The 18,769-nt window shown below is 48.5% G+C and overlaps 1 protein-coding gene across 1 annotated transcript in view; it reads right to left on the reverse strand.

The window, feature by feature from the left end:
- Nucleotides 1-18,769, reverse strand: part of LOC141217108 (cell cycle control protein 50B-like) — a 55,477-nt gene that overhangs the window by 26,988 nt on the left and 9,720 nt on the right. Inside the window, exon 2 of the mRNA XM_073665743.1 lies at nucleotides 1,960-2,186. Within this exon, the coding sequence (XP_073521844.1) occupies nucleotides 1,960-2,172 (213 nt within the window). The 5' untranslated portion in view covers nucleotides 2,173-2,186. The remainder of the gene's footprint in view (nucleotides 1-1,959; nucleotides 2,187-18,769) is intronic.

An 18,769-nucleotide genomic window follows, 5' to 3' on the forward strand; every position in this document is an offset into this window, starting at 1 on the left:
GTGCCGTCTGTACACAAACTGTTGCTTTGCATTGCCAAAAAGCTCTATTTTTGTTTCATTTGTCCACAGAACATTTTCCCAGAAGAATTGTGGTTGGTCAAGGTACTCTTTGGCAAAGATCAGTCGTTCCTTTTTATGTATTTTCTTAAGCAATGGTTTCTTTCTTCGCCCACAAAGCTCTTCTTGGTTTAGTGTGCGGCATATGGTACTTGTTGAATCCATGACCCCAGACTGTTCCAGGTTGGCCTTCAGGTCTTTGGATGTTTGATGTGGTGTTTTTTCCACCATTCGCACCAACCTTCGAAGATATCTCTTGTCAATTTTTCTCTTTCCCCCACGTCCAGGGAGGTTCTTGACGGTTCCATGCTTAGCAAACTTCTTAATATCATTGCGCACTATTGAAACTGGGATACCGAGGTCTTTGGACATGGCCTTATACCCTTTGGAAGTCTTGTGTTTGCTACTCATACCAATTCTGATGTCCTCAGACAGTTCCTTTGTCTTCACCATTGTGACAAAAGGAACAGGGCCTACCATGTGGCTTTTTAAAACACTGAAGTCATCATTCATTGGCTAATTCATGTCACATGGGCACCGACAATTAATCACAGGTGAATCTCTTGTGATTTACCACAGGCTCTATACAAAAAAAACAGTTTCACTTGATTAATTTTTTTTCAGGCGATATTCCACATTACGTACTTAAACTTCATGGGTGCCAATAAGGATGAGCAGGACTGTAAAATATATATACAGTATATACACACATGAACATACAGTATATACATTATACACATATACATATATATAAATGCACTTCTTTGCATGCAATTTCAACGTACTTAGAATATGTTTTACCGCATGAAAAACAATGATTGGTGACATTCAAAAGTACAACTTGTCCCGCAAAATAAAAGTGCTCATATGGTTACGTGGATGAAAAAAAAAAAAAAGTATGGCTCTTGGAAGAAGGGGTGGAAGAAAAAAATATATATATGGAAAATCACCTGGTCTTGCAGGGGTTAAATAGAAGAAAGAAAAAAAACAAACATTTAAACCGCACAATGAACGCCATAAAAAAAAAAAAATAGATAATGGCAGAATTGCATTTTTTATTTTTTTTTTCACCATTTAATCCTGCTTGGAAATTTTAGTACATTATATGATAAAATGAATGGTGCCGTTCAAAACTACAGCTCATCCTGCAAGAGAGCAAGTTCTCATACGTCTATGTTGAAAGGAAAAATAGAAAAAATATGGCTCTGGGAAGAAGGTGAGGAAAAAACAAAAGCGTAAAAAAATAAACATGTCATGGTCCTTTAAAGGGTTAAAGGAGATATCTTAGAACTGATAAGGCTGCTGAACTTTGAAAATCTATGCCAGTATGGCTATATAATCCTAATTTCAAGTTTTCATGCCCAATATACAAATGTATATTTTATGCTTCTAGCTCACTGTAACATCAGGATTATACAGCCATCTATGAACACCAGCCACATCAGGTCTAAAATAGGTTTCTATTGTAATAGTTTATGATAGACTTGCCTTTATTATATTAAACAAGAGGAAATGTTAAAGGTTTGTATGACAAAATAATTACATGTGGCAAAATGCTCTTTGAAATAGTTGTCCTGCAGCATTCACCTCTCGTTGTGAAAATCCCCCCCCCCCCAAAAAAAAAATCAAGTTATCCCCTTTCCTGCGGATGTGGGTTAACTTGCAGATTGCGTGGAACTATTACTATCCCAAGATTGGGGCTTTGGAGCCTTTAAAACAGGGAGCTGCAGCCCCGTCCTGGAGGGAGCAGAGATGCCCCCCATCTCGTGATCACTGGGAGACCCAGCGTTGGGATTGCAAGTGATCCGCAAGTCATCTGCTGTCCTAAGGGGAGGGAATAACCCTTTTAAAAAGTGCATTTTATGGAAGTTATTGAAAAATATTGGTTTCTGAAATACTTACTTCAAATTCTTTTATGCTGTTTGATGAATAATATAATCCAATACCAATTCCAATAAAGGATAATCCTATAAGAAAGAAAAATGGCAGAATGATGCTGGCAGAGAGAAGAGGCTGCCAGGCTGGAAGTCTCTGCTGTGTAAATGCGGTGTTGTCAGGTCTCTGAGATGGGAGGGGTTCATGATCATTTGCAAAGTTCCTGGATGGCGGCCTCATTATTCTTCAGAATTCTTGAAAAACAAAAACACAGAATAGAAGGTAGTACAAGGGGTTAGATTAGGATTACTTGAAGTGAAGTGGCATCTTGTGCTGACAAAACTCTTAAATCACGCTACAGTGTTCCTGGCCATATATATGAGATATGCGTACAATTTTGGGAAGTGGAAAGAAAAGTGTTGAAAAGTCTGCAAAATACCATAGACACGTGAACAAAACCACAGACAGAACATGTATCCATTACAATCCATGAAAATCATGGATAGAGAACATAAAATGGAAAAAAAAAAACAACTACGGTATGTCTGAAGGAGGCCTTATGTGCCAAAATGTGGCCAGTCACTGGTCAAAGAACGTTAAGAACAATCTAAATAAACTTCTGCTAACATGTATCTCATGCCTATGGCCGGATTAGTGCTCACAGCATAAGGGACACACCTTACTGTCAAGAAGAACAATAATCTGATAATATGCAGTTGACAATTAATAGATTTCTAGGATAAAAAAACAAAGAAGCAGCAGAACATTCCAGCATTTATGTTGGGAATGTATGAGTATACAGACAGTGGCAGTGCTGGGCAGTGACCATCTCTCTTTAAGGAATATCTCATGCATTTTATTAGTAGTCTGTAGAATAAAACTTTTTTCCTTAATGCTGTAGCTACATTTTTAAACATTTCAACGGGGTGGTTATATCATTGGCACACCCTTCATGTATGGTATAAACAGTACTTTTTGGCAGCTGTAATAAATTGGAATTAATTGGCTATGTCAGATTATTACAGTAGTGGTGTTATTCAGGTCCAGAAAAAGTATACAGGGCCCAAGTCATCAAAGCTTTTATGCCAGTATTCTGGTGTAAAATGCTTTAAAAAAATAAATAAATAAACTGCACAATTATGGTGGAACTTGAGACGGCGCTAAAATTTTGCAACTCTTAGACTACGTTTCCACAATAAGGTTTTGGTTAGTTTTTGACTATGTCGAATTTCTGCACCTATTTAAATTAGGTTACTTGCGGTTTTGCATTGCATTTTGTGTGTGTTTTTATCACATTTTTTGACATTGCTTTCTTGTCTCTGTTTGGGGTGTCATGCTTTAAATAATGCTGCTTTGTTTTTGATACGTCCTGTTTTTTTGCTTTGACAAACCTGTATTGCTATACTTCGGTGCGGATTACATGCATTTCCGCCACAGAAATGCACTAAAAAGTGCATGTGCATTCTTCTTACCTGTGGATTTTCCACATCTAATGTAAGTCTATGGGGAAAATCCGCACAGAAAATTCAGCGTACCCGCAAGAGAAATTGACATGCTGCGGATTTGAAACACGCACCGCATGAGTTTACGCTGCATCCACTTTGCTGGAACTGTTAGACCCTGTGTTTTTGAAGCAGGAAAAATGCACCAAAAGCTCATCAATGGAACGTAGCCTTAAAGGGGTTTTCCCACGAACAAAAGTTCATTTTAAAAATTGTCTGTGTCTGACAGTGTATGGAACATAAAACATTGTCAGTGAAAATGTGGTACCTCACAAAATGAATCCTCTGTGATCCCATGCTGTAATGTCTGTATTGTCTTTTGCTACAACACCTAAAAAGCTACAAAAATACCAAAGACCAAAATGCTGTGTACGCCAATAGGTTTCATATGCCAATCTTAAACCTAAAGCCCTTTGGAGAAACGTGCACCAAATTTAGTAAGAAAAATACAACTCTTACTAAATTTGGTGTATTTTTTGGGCTGGCTATATGCCAAAATTGAATAATAAGGGAAGTACAGCACGCCACTACTAGTAGGTGCATGGATAGGGTCCAACCCTTTCAAATATTTAGAAAAACTGGAATCCCACACTCAATAATAAATGCAATTTATTCACTCCAAGGATATTTTTGACATTTTCGGTCTCACTGACCTTCATCAGATGTGCACAGCGGTAAGAAGTCAATCGTGATGTCCGTCGCCATGGGTAGTATGCATATTATATTAATACCATTTTGGGATACATATGACATTTTGATTGCTTCATACAGCATTTTTTTTTTGCTCACAATTTTGTCATTTTTTATTTTTTCCTGTTTGATTTTATACTCTAATAGATTGGACCTTTATAGGTGCAGGGATACCAAATATATGTATTTTTTAATGAGGAAAAGGGGAGTGATTTTTTTTTTTTACTGTGTTAGTCACCTTAGTGGACTTGGAACTGTTTATAGTGAAAATCATGGTCTCCTCTGAAGCCACATGCTGGATTTCATTGGATCTCCTTGACAACAGGTATGGATGCCTTCAACAGACCCCTAGCAGTCATGTTGTAGGGCAGCTGATGGGCACATGGTATGACGCTCACCCATGCTGGTGTGTTGTTAATGCCATTCTCAGAGATTGACTGCAGCATTTAACAGATTAACAGTTGCAGGCAGAGCTCCACCCATGGCTATTGGAGGCTGGTCCTGGCTGTGTGTCACCACCGTTATCCGCCAGGCTCACCCCGTGATCCTGCTCCATACTTGTATGGCGGATATCAGGATGGGTTAATAAAGGTAAGGCTGGAGGAAGATGTGCCAAATTCATTAAGAGGTTTTTGTCTATATTTAACTTGATGCATAATTCAACTGCCTTGTGCCAACACCAGAAATGTATGCAGTTTCTGTTGCAATTTTGAATTGCGCAAAAGTTTGGCAACATTTCACGCAGTTTTACATCAGAATCCTAGCAGACACTGCTTGATGACTCAGGGCAGATGTCTGCACCAGCGATGGTCATAACTATAGTAAATTTGTTGTGTGGCTCTCGGTAGCGTCCCTTTTGCAAAGCCCTGCCAAATATTTTGAAAAGTAATAGAGCTTCCTCAAAAGGTCAGATAGTCCGAAATTGTAAAAATTTGGTGCAAGGGGCATTTTCATAAGTTTTTGTTTTGTAAAGTGCCCCATAATGCTCTGCACACAATTCTTTCAACATAGACTTCGATGATATGCTGTAGACCTGTGTTATGCAGTGACGTATGGATGTATACTCACCCCTTGAATTCTATTGTAAACATACAACATAATACATTTTTATAAGATCCATTTGAATTGAAAAGTGTAGATGACTTTACTTTCATTTGAGTCAAAAATGTATGGTGACATAATACCAGAGTGAATGTATACCAAAAAGACCAGTTATTAAGGGCTATGGACACAGTTATCATATATAGAGAATAGTGATGAGCGAGTATGTTTTGTTAACCCTTTCACCGAGTATACTCGCCCGAGCACCGAGTATTTATAGCGGGCTCGGGCTTTAAGTTTTCGTCGCTCTGTGAATATGATTTGCAACTGTTTGACAGATTTAATACATGTGGGGAATGCCTGTTTTTCCAGCAGCGACGAAAACTTAAAACCCGAGCACGCTATAAATACTCGGTGCTCGGCCGAGTATACTCGGCGAAAGGGTTAACAAAACATATTCGCTCATCACTAATAGAGAACTAACACCCCAAACGTAAATTGAGTGAATATAGCATACCTAGTAGTGATGAACGAGCATGCTCGCTACTGCTCGCCCGAGCATCTCACTGCTCGAGATGCTCGGCGCTCGCCGAGTATTTCCGGGTTGCTCAGGCGGGAACTTGGGTCCCCTCCCTGCATGTTTGGCGCTCTTTAGAGAGCCAATGAACATGCAGGGATTGCCTGCCACTCACTGTAATGCCGTAGCCATGTTGGTTGTGGGCATTACAGTGATTGGCTGGCCGCACAGCGGCATCAGGTCTATATCAGACCTGGCGCCGCCATGCTCGTCACAGTCACTCCGGATCAGACAGTGTAGGGAAAACTGCTGCTGCGTTAGGGAGAGATTTGATTGTGTATTAGGTAGTGTAGGTAGAAAAACCGTACATTACACATATCCATCTTAACAAACAGTCCTTCTGAGGACTAATCCATCTGCAGAGATATCAGGCAGGCAGGGTGTATAGGCAGGCAGGGTATATAGCAGACTGCAGTGCATATAGCACAAGAGGCTCCATTCCAATTCTGCCTTCTGCTGCTGTTAGATATTTCTATACAAAGGCCCAGGTCTCAGGGGCCAGGAATACTTTTCTTTGGATCTTAATCCTCATTATTTGCTTAAAAAGCAATCCAGAGAACACAGTTTTTTATGCGCCATTTACTTGTTGGCACTGCAGAATACAGCCAGGTCCTTTCCATATTAGAGCGCTAGAAATCCAGCTATTTAAAACTGTGTTTTCTCCGTCAAACGGATCACATATAAGTTGTCAGAAAATACTGTCATTTCTGGCCTCCATTAAAAATTTCCTTTAGTGTGTCAGTGAAGCAATTCACAGCAGTTTGCTGTTCAAACTACTTACCTACAGGCCAGGTATTTAAAACTCTGTTTTCTCCATCACACTCACACGGATCACATATAAGTTAGCTCCAAACTCAGTCATTTGTAGTGAGCGTGGAAGATACTGTCCTCCATTTAAAATGGGCAAGGCACGTGGCAAGGGATGGGGAACTGGACGTGATGGTAATGGTGCATGCAGAGGCTGAGGACAAGGCCGTGGGCAAGCCGAAATTGTGCCACAACAAACACCCACATCTTCTCGCCTGACCGTCCTGTCCCAATTTCTAGGGGGACCACAGCACACCTCTATTGAACCCAGAGCAGTGTCAAAAGGTTGTTGGTTGGATAGCGGATAATGCTTCCAGTCACTTAGCCACCACCACCACCCTGTCTTCCACACGGTCAAGTCTCAGTAGTCGTGAGTCTGGACCGCATATTCCGCACCCTGATCCTCCTTCCTCCCACCATGCAGACTACCCAGAGACAACTGATCCCACACTTGGACACTCTGAAGAGCTGTTCACTTTTCCATTTATAGATTCGGGCCTCTCGCCCGGTCCACTTGAAGCGGGGCAAGAGGAGATCGCGTGTAGCGATGCCCAAATATTTGAGCAGCCACGGTCACACGAAGGCGACGGTGGGAAAGTGTCACAAGAGGTGGACGATGATGAGACACAATTGACAGAAAGTCAGGAGGAGGACCAGGGTGGGGAAGTGGAAGACGAGGTGGTGGATGATATAGTAACTGACCCAACCTGGCAGGAGGACATGCAGAGCGAGAACAGCAGCACACAGGGGGAGGGAGGCAGGGCACCCCAACAGGCAGGAAGAAGCAGTGTGGTGGCCGCAGACAGAAGGCAGGCAACCATTCCCCGTAACACCAACACGAAGGAAGTTGCCAGTACAACTGTTAGGTCTTCCCGAGTCTGGTTGCTTTTTAAAAGACTCTGCCGATAACCCCAAAAAGGCCATTTGCGCCACTTGCCAGGCCAGCATCAGCAGGGGTGGCAAAACGACCAGCCTGACCACCACCAGCATGATCAGGCACATGGCAGCAAAGCACCCAACTTTGTGGGCCGAACCCCAGGGTCCAGGAACAGTGTTTGCGGATGGCACCATTGCTTCTTCCGCTGTTGTGCATGCAAGCCAATCCCCTGTCCATGGTGCATGCGAAGATGCCTCCTGCCCTGCACCTGTCGTTGCACACTCTCAAGTAGCAGCATCAGGAAGCACGTCCATGTCCTTGTCCCAGCGCAGCGTTCAGTTGTCCATACCCCAGTCCTTGGAACGCAAGCGCAAATATGCAGCCAACGCCCCACAGGCCACACTACTAAATTCTCACATTTCACGACTGCTTGCGCTCGAAATGTTGCCTTTTAGGCTCATGGAGACAGAAGCATTCCGCAACCTGATGGCGGCGGCCGTCCCTCGGTACTCGGTCCCAGCCGCTACTATTTCTCCCGGTGTGCCGTCCCCGCATTACACAAGCACGTGTCCCAAAACATTTGCCGTGCCCTCAACAACGCAGTTACCGGTAAAGTCCACCTAACCACGGACACATGGACAAGTGCTTGTGGGCAGGGACGGTACATCTAGCTGACGGCACACTGGGCTAACATAGTGGAAGCCGGGACCCAGTCGGACCTTGGGATGGAACACGTCCTCCCGACGCCAAGGATTGCGGGCCCTAGGTCAATCAAGGTTGCCCACGGTCTACAGCTCCTGCACCTCATTCTCCTCAGCCTCCTCCTCCATCTCCAAAATGACCATAGTTACATAGTTACATAGTTTGTAAAGCCGAATAAAGACTTGCGTCCATCAAGTTCGGCCTGTAAGTTCTGTAGTTGCTAAAGTTGATCCAGAGGAGGGCAAAAACCCCAAATGATTTAGCCAATCTTCACCTGAGGAAAAATTCCCTCCCGACTCTGAAACCAGCAGTCAGAATAAATCCCTGTATCAACCTACTATTTTATTCTATTTTTAAGTATATGCAGAAATCTGCCTGGTATCTAAAAAAGCATCCAGTCCCTGCTTGAACTGGTGTAGTGAATTCGACATTACTGTCTCCTCACTCAGTGAATTCCATATTCTCACTGCTCTTACCGTAAAGAACCCCTTCCTATGCTGGTGCTGAAACCTTTTCTCTTCCAGTCTTAGTGAGTGCCCTCTTGTTACCGTAATATCCCTCCTTTTGAACAAATCCCGGGCAAGGTCTCTATACTGTCCCCTAACATATTTGTACACATTTATTATGTCCCCCCTCAACCTTCTCTTTTCCAGGCTGAATAGTCCTAGTTTTGCCAACCTCTCTGGGTATTGCAGTCCCTCCATTCCCTTTATTAATTTTGTTGCCCTCCTTTGTACCTTTTTGTGATGAACCTGTAGCCGCCATCTTGGTAATGATAAATCATATCCAGGGATGGCCACACTTCAGCAGCCCCCACCCTTGGGACCTTCTGTTAAAACGTCAACTAGATAGTTTCCCCCCATCCAGGCTCCTGTAAGATAAGAAGCCTACTTAACACTTGAATGCTAGGAGCTTCAAAGACTTCGAGAGGAAACACAGCCAGCAGGGGGGGGTGCTTCGTCTATCTGTACCTGACCATTTGTCCCATAGGACTAGTTTCTTTGTCTGTCACAAGCATGGAGGCATAAGATATAGAAACATGAATAGTACACGCATGTTGCGTGGGATGGGCCAATAAAAAAATATCACGGCGTCCCGGAGCCATTGCGCACCCAAGCCTCCGCGGTAGACGTTTGTACGTGCTCTGGAAGCCAAGATATAGCGCGGAGCCATTCCTGAGGACCGTATGGTATCATAATTGATATCAAAAGGTCGGTTACGGCGGCCCGAATCCGTGGGAACCCCTGTGGGTATCCTGAGACCATCCCAGAAGAAGTTATTGGGTTCCTTAGAATTTGGGCTTCTGATCGAAGTTAGACCTGAGGGTGGAGACTGAGCCAGCTGACCTCACCAGCAGTGGGCGGGACGGGGCAGGTAAGATAGCAGGACAGACAAGAGACAAGTCAGTTTTTGACCCAAGAGTGGTGTGCTGAACATCTGAGCACCAGCTGAGGCCACCAAGGGGAGGAGCAGTTTGACCATGCGGTGGTAGGCCTCAGCCTGTAACAAAGAACCGTGCCTGCGACCGCAGAATCCTCTCCCTGCGCCACAAGAAAATCAAGAAACCGGTAACTGATATGCTGTGGTGATTCTGTGTGTTGTATTCCATTGTTGTATAGTTTAGCCTGACCTTATACCTGTGTATATTTAGTTGTATATCGTGTATCTAGTGTATTATTATAATCAATTACCTCAAGTAATTGTGGGCCTGCCTTTTATTCTGCATAACGAACGCACGTCCGTGTGAGCTCGGCTCAAGCCAAAAACGCTACCCAGGGTTGGTTCCTGACCCGATATAGGCCCATTCACGGACTGGGCGTATATCTAAAATAGGGACTGGTGGCAGCATACCAACTGGGGATTGGGGAAGGCTGGTAGTGACGGTCGGAGGTTCAGATATATATATTCCTGGCGCGGCCAAGGAAGATATATATACCGCCCTCACTACAGAGGGCCCCGATACCCAGTAGGTTACAGGACAGTCTCTCTGGCGACCGCTTATCCTAGGTGCAGTTCCTTGACTGACCTGAGGCTAAGAGGGCGCTAGCGAGTTGTGCTGTGTAGTGACGTTACGGTTTAGTGACGTTGAAGGGATAACACACTACCGTGTTCCCTGCGCTGGTTGCAGCTTCCTGGCACTACTTTCTCTAGGTGCAGTACCTTGACTGACCTGAGAGGTAAGGGGGCGCCAGACAGCTGCACCCACCGGCCGGCTTTCATCACATTGGTGGCAGAGCGGTGGGATTGCAGAATAATAGTGTTGTGGGACCCCTACTCCCAGGCACTAAAGACTGCCAGTGGTAACTTCCACTGCTGGAGTCTTAAGGTCAGCCCAACATTAGACGGTCAGGCTAAAAGTATAACAAGGTGTGTGCAAACTCAGGGTTGCAGCGGTGTCGGTTACCAAGATGGCAGACGGCACCAGGAGCAAGACCCTGCAGGAGGCTAATGCTACGGTCCGTGTGGCAGGAGGGGAGGACATTGTTACTCATGGCGAGGAGGAGTCCAGCCCGGGCACCTCAGGGAGCCAGTCCCCAGTATACGGTCCCGCAGTGGGCTGCCCACCACCTACCCAGCCCAGCCTGTCCAGATCACAAGCCCTTTTACAAGCGGCTATGGCAAGTCTCCAGTCTCATGGCGATGCCGTCTACAAAACCCTCCTGGCAGCATCAGAGAAGGCAGCGGAGGAGGAGCGCGAAGCTGCAGAGCGCCGGGAGGCTGCGGAGCGTGAAGCTGCAGAGCGCCGGGAGGCTGCGGAGCGTGCAGAGCGAGCTGCGGAGCGCCAGCACCAACTGGACCTGGCCCAGCGGGGGCTTCCGCTAGAGCAACCAACCCATCAGGAGACCAAGTCGTCCAAAGTCCGAGCTGAGGACTTCCCTCTACTGGAGAAGGATGGGGACCTGGACTCCTTTCTGGTGGCATTTGAACGGACCTGTCTTCAGCACCATCTGGCCCGGGATCAGTGGGCCAGATACCTGACCCCCCGTTTGAGGGGTAAGTCCCTGGATGCCTTGGGGGACTTACCTGCCGGGGAGGTACAGAACTACGACTGCATCAAGCGGGCCCTGATCCGGCAGTACAACCTCACTCCCGAGTCGTACCGCCAGAAGTTCCGGAGCCTGCTGCGTGGCCCCAAGGACACCTGGACCGATCATATGCGGGCGCTGTTGAGAGCCGCAGAGCACTGGACCTCGGGTCTAGCGCTTACTACCCGCCAGGAGGTCCAGGAACTGTTCGTCACGGAGCAGTTCTTGTGGAACTGCCCAGAGGACCTCCGACAGTTCCTCCGTGACCGAAAACCAACAGGGGCTTCTGCTACAGCCGCCCTGGCAGACGAGTATGCCAATAACAGGGCGCCTGAGCTGAAGAAGTCTGCCAGCAGCACCTGGAGAGGGGGTAAGCCCAGTCATGCCCCTGTTTCCCCGGCCCCTAGAACACAAGGGGTGTATCCCCCTGTTGCCCTCTCCAGGCAAGGACCAGACGTAAGACGTTGTCATCTATGCAACAAACCAGGACACTTTAGGGCTGAGTGTCCCCAGCGCCAAAAGACCCCATCCCAGTCCCAGAGAGCGCCCAATGTTTTGTGTGTGGGAGGGGGTGGTGGTAGGTCCCTGGACAACATCCAACCCGTCACCATAGGCCGTTCTGCGGTCATGGGACTGCGGGACCCGGGCGCTGAACGAACACTGGTACGGCCTGAGGTGGTGTCCCCCCAGGACTTGGTACCAGGAAAGACTCTTTCCGTCTCCGGGGTTGGAGGCGTGGAGCCGGCACTTCCCGTTGCCATGGTGTATTTGGACTGGGGTGCCGGAAGGGGGATGCGGGAGGTGGGAGTAACGCCAAATATTCCCGCAAATGTTTTATTAGGGACCGACTTGGGGCGTCTAGTATCGCAGTATGTACCCTCTGAACCCCCAAGTTCGGCCCCCCAAGAGTGTATTGATTTGTCTGCTGCTAATGCCAACCATGTTGTATGTAGTGTGTGTCCTGCTGAGGAGGAGGGAGTGAAACCTGAGGGTAACACCTGCACAGACACAACACAAACAGGGTTAGTGAAAGCAGGTGGGGAGTGTGGGGATGCCCGCAGAGGTGCTCAGCCGGCGTGCCGTGACCTCTTGTCCTCCGGTGAGGGAGGGGGCGGGCAGGATTCTGTAGAGGGAAGCTCAGGGATGGAGAGGGGGGCCGCTACCGGCAGTGTAGGGCTCCCAGGGGTATCCAGGCTGCTGAGTATAGGCCCACTGCAGGGGGAGGAACAGGCCATGGGAGGTGGGGGTGTCCCAAGAGAGGAGCCGCCAGGTAAGACCCCAGGGCAGGAGTTCCCCACATCCGAGATGTCCAAAGGCCTAGGAAGCCTGCCTGATCGGGCGGCTTGGTCAGAAACAGAGGGGAAGCAGGCACTACCCACGGTCACAGCGGTCATAGCCGCTGTCACCAGGAGTGGGAGCGCCGGAGCCCAAGGAGCCTTGCAGAGGTCCGACGGCTTCCCCACTTCTGACCAAGTGTCTGCCGGGTCCGACAGCGGCCAGGTGACATGCCCGGAGGGGCTGACGGAGGATGTGGCAGTTTCGTCGATTCTGGCCACATCAAGTCAGGAATTTCAGGCTGCGTTGGAAGCAGACGACAGCCTGAAAGCTCTCAAGGAACAGGCGGCACAGCCTCCCATGGAGTCAGACTGCGAGCGTGTGGTCTGGGACCAGGGACGGCTGTACCGGGTAACGGTCCAGCAGGGTTCACCGGAGGCGTGGCCCAGGGACCGACAGTTAGTGGTACCCTATCCGTTCAGGGCGGAATTGTTGCGGATCGCACACGAGATTCCGATGGCCGGACACCTAGGGATCGCTAAAACCAAGGCCAGGATAGCTCAGCATTTCTACTGGCCTGGGATGGGAGCCGCGGTGGGTGCCTACTGCCGTTCGTGTGACACCTGTCAGAGGGTGGGGAAGGCGGGGCCGCGCCCCAAAGCCCCACTGGTAACTCTGCCAATCATCGAAGAGCCTTTCTCGAGGGTCGCTGTGGATCTTATTGGACCTCTGTCCACTCCCAGCCACTCCGGGAAATGCTTCATACTCACGGTAGTGGACTATGCCACCCGGTACCCGGAAGCGGTAGCTTTGTCGTCCATTCGGGCCGACAAGGTGGCTACCGCCTTACTGGAGATCTTCTCCAGAGTGGGTTTCCCCCAGGAAATGCTCACCGACCGAGGGACCCAGTTCATGTCGCGGCTGATGGAGTCCCTCTGTAAGCAAATGCAGGTGCAACATCTGGTGGCCAGCCCGTATCACCCACAGACTAATGGCCTGTGTGAGCGGTTCAATGGCACCTTAAAGCAGATGCTTAAGATGTTGGTCGACTCCCACGGGAGAGACTGGGAGCGTTACCTCCCACACCTCCTATTTGCTTACCGGGAGGTTCCGCAGGCCTCAACGGGGTTCTCCCCCTTTGAGCTCCTGTACGGGCGACGGGTACGGGGCCCCCTGGCTCTGGTGAAGGAAGCATGGGAAGGGGATTTGGCCACCCCCGAGGTGTCGGTCATCGAGTATGTCGTGCGCCACCGGGACAGGATGATGGCCTTGGCAAAGCTGGTGCAGGACAATATGGCCCAGGCCCAGGCCGACCAGAAGCGGTGGTACGACCAGAATGCTTGTGAAAGGACCTACCAGGTGGGTCAAAAGGTGTGGGTACTGGTCCCCGTACCACAGAACAAGCTTCAGGCAGCCTGGGAAGGTCCCTACTTCGTGCACCAGAAACTCAACGCCGTCACCTATCTGGTCACCCTGGATCACGCCCGTGGAAGGAGGAAGGCCTTCCACGTGAACATGATGAAGGCTCATCATGAGCGGGAAGCGACTGCCCACCCAGTGTGCAACCTTCCCGAGGAAGGAGAGGTAGAAACCCTCCTGGATCTGCTCACCCAAGCCAAGGCGGGTGGGTCCATCGAGGATGTGGGGGTTGGCCACCAGCTCACGGAGGACCAACGGTCCCAGCTGGGGACCACCCTGCACCCCTTCCGGGGGCTGTTCAGCAGCCTGCCCGGAAGGACTGAGATGGCTGTCCACGACGTGGACACTGGCGATCACCCGCCGATCCGGCGTTCAGCATATCGGGTCTCTTTCGAGGTGCAGGGAAACATGCGCCAAGAGATAGACGAGATGCTGAAGCTGGGGGTGATCCAGGCATCCAGCAGCGCGTGGGCCTCGCCTGTAGTCCTCGTACCAAAGAAGGACCGAACTACACGGTTCTGCGTGGACTACCGGGGGCTCAACGCTGTAACGGCCACCGATGCGTTCCCCATACCACGCATCGATGACCTGCTCGATCGGATGGCCGGGGCTAAGTACCTGACCATCATGGATCTGAGCCGGGGGTACTGGCAGATTCCTCTGACCCCCGCGGCAAGGGAACGCTCTGCCTTTATCACCCCTTTTGGACTGTACGAGTCCACAGTGATGCCATTCGGCATGAAGAATGCCCCTGCCACTTTTCAGCGGATGGTCAATACGCTGCTTGAGGGACTTGAAGGGTACGCGGCTGCGTACTTGGACGATATTGCAGTCTTCAGTCCCACTTGGGAGGATCACCTAGAGCACCTGCGGCAGGTGCTCGGTCGGATCCACCGGGCAGGCTTGACCATCAAGCCGGAAAAGTGCCAGCTGGGCATGAGTGAGGTCCTCTACCTGGGTCACCGGGTAGGCGGGGGGGTTCTGAAGCCAGAACCGGGGAAAGTGGATGCCATCGCATCCTGGCCCACTCCTAGGACCAAAAAGCAGGTGATGTCCTTCTTGGGGACCGCCGGGTACTATAGGAGGTTCGTCCCACACTATAGCACCCTGGCCAAGCCCCTGACGGACCTCACCAAGAAGAAGCTGCCCGTCGCAGTCGACTGGACAGTCGCCTGCGAGACAGCTTTCGGGGCACTCAAGGCCGCCCTAAGTAGCTCCCCTGTACTGCAAGCTGCCGACTTCGACCGGCCGTTTGTGGTACAGACCGACGCCAGTGACTTTGGCCTCGGTGCTGTGCTAAGTCAGGTCAACACGACAGGCCAGGAACATCCTGTCTTGTACCTGAGCAGGAAGCTACTGCCCCGGGAGGTGGCTTACTCCACGGTGGAAAAAGAATGCCTGGCAATTGTATGGGCCCTGCAGCGTCTGCAGCCCTACTTGTACGGGAGCCATTTCACCGTGGAGACGGACCACAACCCCCTCAGCTGGTTACACACGGTCTCTGGGTCGAATGGCAGGTTGCTACGCTGGAGCCTCGCTCTCCAGCAGTACCACTTCTCCATTCGCCACAGAAGAGGCCGTGACCACGGTAACGCTGACGGGTTATCCCGGCAAGGGGAGGGTGCAGAAGGACGCACGGGGGAACACAGGAATGTGCTACCCCCTCGCGCCCTCGTATAGGGGGAGGTGTGATGAACCTGTAGCCGCCATCTTGGTAATGATAAATCATATCCAGGGATGGCCACACTTCAGCAGCCCCCACCCTTGGGACCTTCTGTTAAAACGTCAACTAGATAGTTTCCCCCCATCCAGGCTCCTGTAAGATAAGAAGCCTACTTAACACTTGAATGCTAGGAGCTTCAAAGACTTCGAGAGGAAACACAGCCAGCAGGGGGGGGTGCTTCGTCTATCTGTACCTGACCATTTGTCCCATAGGACTAGTTTCTTTGTCTGTCACAAGCATGGAGGCATAAGATATAGAAACATGAATAGTACACGCATGTTGCGTGGGATGGGCCAATAAAAAAATATCACGGCGTCCCGGAGCCATTGCGCACCCAAGCCTCCGCGGTAGACGTTTGTACGTGCTCTGGAAGCCAAGATATAGCGCGGAGCCATTCCTGAGGACCGTATGGTATCATAATTGATATCAAAAGGTCGGTTACGGCGGCCCGAATCCGTGGGAACCCCTGTGGGTATCCTGAGACCATCCCAGAAGAAGTTATTGGGTTCCTTAGAATTTGGGCTTCTGATCGAAGTTAGACCTGAGGGTGGAGACTGAGCCAGCTGACCTCACCAGCAGTGGGCGGGACGGGGCAGGTAAGATAGCAGGACAGACAAGAGACAAGTCAGTTTTTGACCCAAGAGTGGTGTGCTGAACATCTGAGCACCAGCTGAGGCCACCAAGGGGAGGAGCAGTTTGACCATGCGGTGGTAGGCCTCAGCCTGTAACAAAGAACCGTGCCTGCGACCGCAGAATCCTCTCCCTGCGCCACAAGAAAATCAAGAAACCGGTAACTGATATGCTGTGGTGATTCTGTGTGTTGTATTCCATTGTTGTATAGTTTAGCCTGACCTTATACCTGTGTATATTTAGTTGTATATCGTGTATCTAGTGTATTATTATAATCAATTACCTCAAGTAATTGTGGGCCTGCCTTTTATTCTGCATAACGAACGCACGTCCGTGTGAGCTCGGCTCAAGCCAAAAACGCTACCCAGGGTTGGTTCCTGACCCGATATAGGCCCATTCACGGACTGGGCGTATATCTAAAATAGGGACTGGTGGCAGCATACCAACTGGGGATTGGGGAAGGCTGGTAGTGACGGTCGGAGGTTCAGATATATATATTCCTGGCGCGGCCAAGGAAGATATATATACCGCCCTCACTACAGAGGGCCCCGATACCCAGTAGGTTACAGGACAGTCTCTCTGGCGACCGCTTATCCTAGGTGCAGTTCCTTGACTGACCTGAGGCTAAGAGGGCGCTAGCGAGTTGTGCTGTGTAGTGACGTTACGGTTTAGTGACGTTGAAGGGATAACACACTACCGTGTTCCCTGCGCTGGTTGCAGCTTCCTGGCACTACTTTCTCTAGGTGCAGTACCTTGACTGACCTGAGAGGTAAGGGGGCGCCAGACAGCTGCACCCACCGGCCGGCTTTCATCACACTTTTCAAGCTCATTTATATCCTTTCTATATATTGGAGCCCATAACTGAGCACAGTATTCCAAGTGTGGTCTGACCAGTGCTTTGTACAGTGGAAGAACAATGTTCTCATCCTTTGCAGCTATACCTCTTCTGATACATCCCATTACCCTGTTTGCCCTTACAGCAGCGGCCTGACTTTGGGCACTCCAATTTAGTTTGCTATCAATCAAGATGCCCAAGTCCTTCTCCATCTCTGAATTCCCCAATGATTTCCCATTCAGTGAGTACTGGTGACTTCCATTTTTCCTTCCCATATGTATGACCTTACATTTCTCCTCGTTAAACCTCATTTGCCATTTAATGCTCCACCTACCCAGCTTATCCAAATCCCTCTGTAGGTCTTCACTATCCTCTTTTGTATTAATTGTTTTACATAACTTTGTGTCATCTGCAAATATTGATATTTTACTATTTATCCCGTTGACTATGTCGTTAATAAAGATATTAAATAACATTGGGCCTAGTACAGACCCCTGTGGTACCCCACTAGTGACGCTTACCCAATCTGAGTATATTCCATTTATAACCACCCTCTGCCTTCTATCCTTTAGCCAGTTAGCTACCCACTTGCAGACATTTTCCCCCAGCCCCATCATTCTCATTTTGTATACCAACCTATTATGTGGCACGCTATCGAACGCTTTTGAGAAGTCGAGATACACGACATCCACTGGTTCCCCCTGATCTACTCGAGAGCTAACCTCCTCGTAGAAGTCAATCAGGTTTGTTTGGCAGGAGCGATTCCTCATGAATCCATGTTGGTTCGGGGTTAATAGATTATTAGCATCAAGATGCTCCATGATTGCCTCATTAATAAAGCCTTCAAAAATTTTGCCCACAACGGACGTCAGACTCACCGGCCGATAGTTTCCGGTGTTACTTTTTGCTCCCTTTTTGAATATTGGCACTACATTCGCCTGTCGCCAATCAAGTGGTACAGACCCAGTCTCAACAGAGTCCTTAAATATAAGATATAACGGTCTGTCTATCACATTACTTAGTTCCCTTAGTACCCGTGGGTGTATGCCATCAGGTCCTGGTGATTTGTTTATTTTAATGTTACTGAGGCGTTTCTGTACCCCAGCTTGGGTTAGATTTGTCATACTTAGTGGAGGATTAAGCTTGTCACTTCTCATTTCGCCTGTTAGTTTTTTTTCCTTTGTTTAAGTTGACGAAAAAAATTTATTTAATAGATTAGCTTTATCCTCAGCTGTTCTCTATGATTTTGCCTTCATCACTTTTTATCGGTCCAATATTATTCGATTTAATCCTTTTACTATTTATATACGTAAAGAACAGTTTGGGATTTGATCTACTTTCCCTAGCAATACGTCTCTCTGTTTCCTCCTTTGCTATTTTTATTTGTTTTTTGCAGGTTCTCGTTTTTTCCTTGTAACACATTAGTGCCTCCTTGCTGTTTTCCTGTTTTAATCTCTTGAATGCCTCTTTTTTGCTATTTAACGCCCCTTTTACGTTCTTATTCAACCATATTGGTTTCCTCTTATTTCTGGCCCTTTTATTCCCATACGGTATATACCTCTCGCACTGAGTATTCAGAATTCTTTTGAAGGTTTCCCATTTACTATTCGTATTTCCTTGATTAAGAACTTTGTCCCAGTCTATAAGTTGAAGGTTTTCTTTCAGCTGATCAAACTTCGCCCTCCTAAAGTTTAATGTTTTAGTTGTTCCCTTATTGATAACCCTACTGAAGG

Source organism: Phyllobates terribilis, unplaced genomic scaffold (assembly GCF_046119375.1).
Source record: "Phyllobates terribilis strain yellow unplaced genomic scaffold, ASM4611937v1 Scaffold_2__4_contigs__length_985480577, whole genome shotgun sequence".
Taxonomy (NCBI): Eukaryota; Metazoa; Chordata; class Amphibia; order Anura; family Dendrobatidae; genus Phyllobates; species Phyllobates terribilis.